Consider the following 6,000-nt stretch of genomic DNA (forward strand, 5'->3'; position numbering starts at 1 on the left):
CATCTATATGGTGACATAATGCTTGGTAACACAATATTAACAGTAAAAACTATCAAACCAAGTGCGTTGCATTTGCCCTACTCACCCTCCCTCAGCTCCTCTCCCCACCCCGCTCGGAGCCTGGAGCATCAGCTGGTTTCCCCTGGGGCCTGTCTAGGGGAGGCATCTATTAGAGGTCACAGGGCGGGAGGAAAGAGACCTGGGAGGGAACTGCTCCTGGCAGGCTCTAGTCCCCCGGCTTCCCTGTCCCTGGTCGGGCTCCCTGAGGCTGCTGCCCACACCCCAGCTAACAGTCCCTTCACTGATCCCTACACCCGCAGCTCTGAGAGCTCCGTCTTCTTGGGACCCTGGCTGATGTATAAGAAATCTAAATTTTATATATGACCACAGTTATCTAGAAATACGAGAGCCCAGAAGGAAGTAAGCCAATAATGGTTAGATTAGGGGTTTCTTTCCCTTTTCCCCCCAGTTTTCATTTTAGCAGTTACTTTTATAATAAGGAAAATTATAAAAAGAAAAGGCCTTTTCCTGGTTGCCGACAGGCAATATAATCCGTGGGAAGCTGTGCAGGGCAACGATTAAAACCCTGGACTTGGGAATCAGACAGACCTGGGTCTGGGCTGTGCCGTCTACTGGCTGCGTGGCCTTCCAGCTGCCTCTCTGGGCTTCAGCTCATCCCAGTTAAACGGGGGTGATGACTGTGACTGCCTTGCCGGGTTTTTATGGTGATAAAATGAAATAATGTACATCAAGGGCTTACCACAGTGCCTGGCACACCAGCATCTTGGCTTAATAAATGGTGACTATTGTGATATAACGATCATTATCATGGAAAGCTAATCAGGGGCTGTTTGTTCTAAAAGGAGACACGACGTCTGGGATTCTCTGGTCTGTCTTACAGCAAACGAGGCTTCAGAGCCTGTGCCATGGGAGACAGAGCAGCTGTCTTGGCAGCTCCAAGGGCATCTCTTGAAGTGGGCAGTACCTTGAGTTGGTCCTGGGGTGTCAGCTGTCCTGCTTGCAGCAGTTCTACAAAGGACTCCATCTGGGAATTGGAAAGGGAAGGAAACACGCTCCATTAATCCAGACTCAGAAGGTAAGTCCTACAGACTCCCACACTTAGCCACGGTTACACTTTGGTGCGGAGAGCTGGGCCCTGCCTTGGGATGTGGGTTTTCTGACAAGCACGGAGAGGCGGGTGCCAGAAAAGCTTCACCACTGGCCTGGGCCATGGCAGCCTTGGGAAAAATCAAAGTGGAACCTCCAGGAATTTATTGACAGCAAAGCGCACTTACTCCTGTGCATGAAACCTACAGCAGCGTGGTGGGCATGGGGCAACAGGAAACAGTCTGAATGCCTATCTGTGGAACGGTATGCAGCCATCCAGAAGATGAGGGCACATGTGTGTATTCTCATGTGTAAATGCCTCCAAGACCTACTTTTCAGCATCAAATCAAGGTACAGGACAGTGCTTATGGTAGGCTACCATCTGTATAAGATACGGAGAGAACAAAGAAGGAAAAATACAAACACAGTTGCTTATGTATTATAAACTATCTCTAGAAGGTATATTATAAACTATCTCTAGAAGGATGCAAGAGACTAAAATATTAATTGCTTCTAGGGAGGAGAACTGGGTGGTGGGCAGGTACAAAGACGGGAGGAAGGTTTTCTACTATATGTATCCTCTGAACTTTGAACAAAGTGAATTTATTGGCTACCCAGAAATATTCATATTTGGGACATTAAAAAAGTCAAGGTAGGGCTTCCCTGGTGGCGCAGTGGTTGAGAGTCCGCCTGCCGATGCAGGGGACGCGGGTTCGTGCCCCAGTCCGGGAAGATCCCACATGCCACGAGCGGCTAGGCCCGTGAGCCATGGCCACTGAGCCTGCGCGTCCGGAGCCTGTGCTCCGCAACGGGAGAGGCCACAACAGTAAGAGGTCCGCGTACCGCAAAAAAAAAAAATTTGCAAGCAAAGTTATTAAGTTTATATTCAATTACTGCAAAATTTGAGTCAGGACATTCTCCCTGACACCACATTTGAAAATAAATTAAAAAAAAAAAGTCAAGGTACATTATAGTGTACATACTCATGTGACCATTTCTATAAATGCATGTGTGTGCATTAAATATTTTGCATGAAGCAGAAGGGCAAGAGGGGAAGAAAAGATTTCACTGAATATATTCTTTGTCCTGTGTGAGGGTCTTTACCATGGGTATCTATTACTGTTACAAAAATTTTTTAATTAGAAAAAAATGGCAAAGACAATTTGGAGATTTTTAGCATTTCTAGGAAAGCTCTAGATCAGTGCCAAAATATAACATAGAAATTTACCTAATATAATTACATTATATAATTTATATAATATAAAATAGAAATGTAATGCAAGCTGCATATGTAATTTAAAACTTTCCAGGAGCCATACTAAAAATGTGAAAAGACACAAGTGAATTAATTTTAATAATATATTTTATAAACCTAAAATATTATCTTGACATGTAATCAATGTAAAAAAATACATTGAAAATTTTATATTCTTTTTGTTGCACAAAGTCTTTGAAAGCCAGTATGTGTTTTACACTTACAGAACGTCTCAATTTGGAGTGGCCACATATCAAGTACTCACTAGCCACCTGACCAGTGGCTCCTGTATGGACAGGGCAGCCTGGATCATTAGGGGTCAGCTGGTGCCCCAGATTTTGCTCAATGTGGTGACCTTGGCTTTGCTTTACTTTAGAGCACACAGGAGAAACATCTCTCCAGTTACAGGACCCAGAATGGCGGTGATAAAAAGGAATAAAGTTCATGCTGCTACAACATGGATGAGCCTTGAAAACATTATGCTAAGTGAAAGAAGCCAGACACAAAAGGACAAATGCTACATGAATCCATTTATAGGAAATGTCCAAAATAGGTAAACCCAAAGAGACAGAAAGTAGATGAGCAGCTGCCAGGGCCTGGGGGGAAGGGGAATGGGGGGTGACTGCTTAATGCATAGGCAGTTTCTTAGTGGGCGATGAAAATGTTCTAAACTTGATGGTGTTGATGGCTGCACAACTGTGAATACACTAAAAGCCACTGAAGCATTAACTTTAAATGACTGAATTGTATGTTATGTGAATTATATCTCAATAAAGATGTTACAAACAAGAAAGAAGGAAAGGAAGGAAGGAAGGGAAGAAAGAATGGTGGTGTTTCTTTGAAAGAATTTGTTTTATGGACATGGTGATGTATGTATTGCATTTCCCTTTCTGCATTGACAACTAGGAAGCTCAAAACCAAATGTGAATCTGATAAAGCATTCAGGGTCCAGCAGAGCATTTTGTTTATTCACTTCTCCCTAAGTTCCTTTTATTTTTTTTTCTATCCTTACTTCCCCTTTGCCCCAGTTTCCTCACTTCCGTTTTCAGTATGTGGTTACAATGCATGTATTTTCTAAGCTGCTTTAAAGTACTTTTGGAATAAGGCCAAGTGTATAGTTATAAACAGACCTGCAAACAATTCATAGTTATTTGGATGAAAATATAAAGGCCCCTTGAGAAGTGACTGAGGATTGATTTCCATAACGAAAGGAACTAAGGAAGTGAGGTGATCTATCCTAAAGAGGAGAAGGTAGAGTAGAGGTTCCGTAACCCTTCCAGAATCCTGAAAAAGCAGGGAGTCTCCCCCAGAAGTGAAACCGGAGATAGTTTCAAGCACAATTAGAGAGGGTTTGATGAGACACAATGCCAAAAAGGGAGTTAAATCTAGCACTGGGTGACAAGGAGGAGGCTGGAGCCAGGAGGTCTCTAAAACCAGGGTCAGGGAGGCTCTGTTTCCAAGTTAACTCCAGCAGGGGAATAATGAGCGAGCCTCGTAGACAGCCCCTCATCCAAGCGGGCAGAGGCTCTGCTTTCTCCAGGTGAGTTCCATCTCTCGTGGGCAAAGCTGGGGCTCCACTCACCTTGGCCAGGAACTGACTGGCCCGAGAAGTCAGCTCCTGGGCCTGCTCCGCTGAGGGCTGGTCCTGGGTGATGCCCGGGTCGTCCGGAAGCCACCCTAGGGCGGGTGTGCTGGGGGGTGAGGAGGGGTTCAGGTCTCCTTCAGCTGATGGCCACCCTGGAATATACAACCACTAAATGCTGGGGCCAAGAACAGTCCTTCCTGGGGCTGAGAGACAGTTGCTGAACCTCAAATCCACCACCTCCATCCTCGAATGAAAGCTCAGCCATCTCACGATCGTGCCATCTTCACATCGACCTGAGGGAGGGGCCTGGGCAGTGTTGTCCCCATTTATAGGAGAGAACAAGGTGTGGATCAGCCCCGGATGACACAGCTAGAGCCAAGCCAGGCCTCTGAGTTTCCAGTCAATAGTGTGGGCTCCAACTCGGAAAGATGTGGGTTCAAATGCTGACCCTCCCCCATAGCAGTGTGACCTTTTACATGTCCTCACCTCTCTGAGCCTCGGTCTCCTTGACTGTCAGTGGGGTAACACCAGTGGGGACCTCACCGGGTGAGGGCTCTACAGTGACGATGCTCTTTGTCATACAACTCGTCCGAGATCACACAGCTGCTAGGTGGCAGAGCTAGGGCTTCGCCCAGGCTGCTCTGGCTCAAAGCAGACACTTTCTACATCTCCATTTGACCTCTTCAAGTCACAGGGCCCAGAGAGGGGCCTCACCTCCCTCCCTCCCCTGGCCTGAAGCCAGTGCCACCCCAGGGTGAACCAAGTGTCCCTAGAGCAGGGTTACAACAGAGGAGCCCTTCAGCCACATCTCCTCTCCCAGACTCACCTGAAGCCTCAGAGGTCTGCAGGCCCTTGGCGGGGCCTGGCCACCGCTCTACAGAGTGGGGCTGTGGGATGGTGAAGGACAAGACCTTGGTCCCCTGGGGCATCGTCCCCGTGTGGATGCTGTGGCTGGGCTGGGGCGGGTCCAAGTACAGGTTCACCTTTAAGGGAGGAGAGGCACAGCGGAGCCAAGGGTTGGGGCCAACCCACCCAAAAGGCCTCACCTTCATTCATGCCATCATTCAGGCGCTCAACAAACATGCCTTTGTATAATAAATAATACCTTTTAGTGGAACCCTTGGGTGGGGGCCAAACACTGGGCCAAGGGCTTATATATCCTTTCATTCTCTCTTTATGGCAGTCCTGAGAGGGAGGGACCATATGCCTATCTTACAGAAGAGGGAACTGAGACTCAGAGAGGTTGAGTCACTTACTCAAAATCTCCAGCTGAAAAATCCTTGGGCTGGGATTATAACTCTGCTTTGACCCCAAAGTCTATGGTTTTCCATATTAATGATTTTATTAATAATATTTGTTATAATATACCATAATAATATTGTAATCAATCTAATATTTAACACAGAACAAGTATAATTATATTACAGTAATATAATTAATATCTGTTATTAATAAAAATATTTCCAATAATTATCATTACATTGATAATAACTGCAATTAATGACTGTTTGAGTGAATGAGTCAATCAACAAGTAAAGGAATTATCTCTCAGTTGTAGCACATCTCCAACATTTGAGGATGGATTTCATATGGTAAGTAGTCTAGTGTTTGGGAGAGAAGTAGAGTCAGGGAGATGGCCAAGGAAGACCTTCTGAAGTTAAAGACCCAAGCAGTTTAAAGCAGGGGTTGGCAACTATGGTCTGTTTGAGTGAACAAGGTTTTAGTGAACACAGCCGCGCTCGCTTGCTTTTGTATCGTCTGTGGTTGCTTTCATCCTGTAACAGCCGAGATGAGTTGTTACCATGGAGAATAGATGGCCCACAAAGCTGAAAATATTCACTATCTGGCCCTCTACAGAGAAAGTTTGCTGATCTCTGGCTTAGCGCGTGAGCTCTGCAGTGCCTGGGTTCACACTGAGGCTCTACCACCACCCTCCTCTGAGTGCTAGAGCAGCTGACTGAACTCACCTGTCTGCACAAAGTGAGGGCTCATTAAATAGCAGCCACCACCCCCACATTCATCATTCTCCATATTATAACTATTACCATCACCA

The 6,000-nt window shown here is 46.0% G+C and overlaps 1 protein-coding gene across 3 annotated transcripts in view; it reads right to left on the reverse strand.

Annotated features, from left to right (window-relative positions):
- AKNA (AT-hook transcription factor) overlaps positions 1 to 6,000 on the reverse strand; it is a 47,708-nt gene that overhangs the window by 21,871 nt on the left and 19,837 nt on the right. For all 3 annotated transcript variants that reach the window (XM_029202386.1, XM_029202385.1, XM_029202384.1), the window contains exons 5-7: positions 4,774 to 4,930; positions 3,945 to 4,099; positions 986 to 1,045 (exon numbers count right to left, since the gene is read on the reverse strand). In XM_029202386.1, coding sequence (XP_029058219.1) covers positions 986 to 1,045; positions 3,945 to 4,099; positions 4,774 to 4,930 — 372 coding nt within the window. The remainder of the gene's footprint in view (positions 1 to 985; positions 1,046 to 3,944; positions 4,100 to 4,773; positions 4,931 to 6,000) is intronic.

This window comes from Monodon monoceros, unplaced genomic scaffold (assembly GCF_005190385.1).
Source record: "Monodon monoceros isolate NGI ecotype Baffin Bay Population unplaced genomic scaffold, NGI_Narwhal_1 Super_Scaffold_5, whole genome shotgun sequence".
In the NCBI taxonomy this organism is placed as follows: Eukaryota; Metazoa; Chordata; class Mammalia; order Artiodactyla; family Monodontidae; genus Monodon; species Monodon monoceros.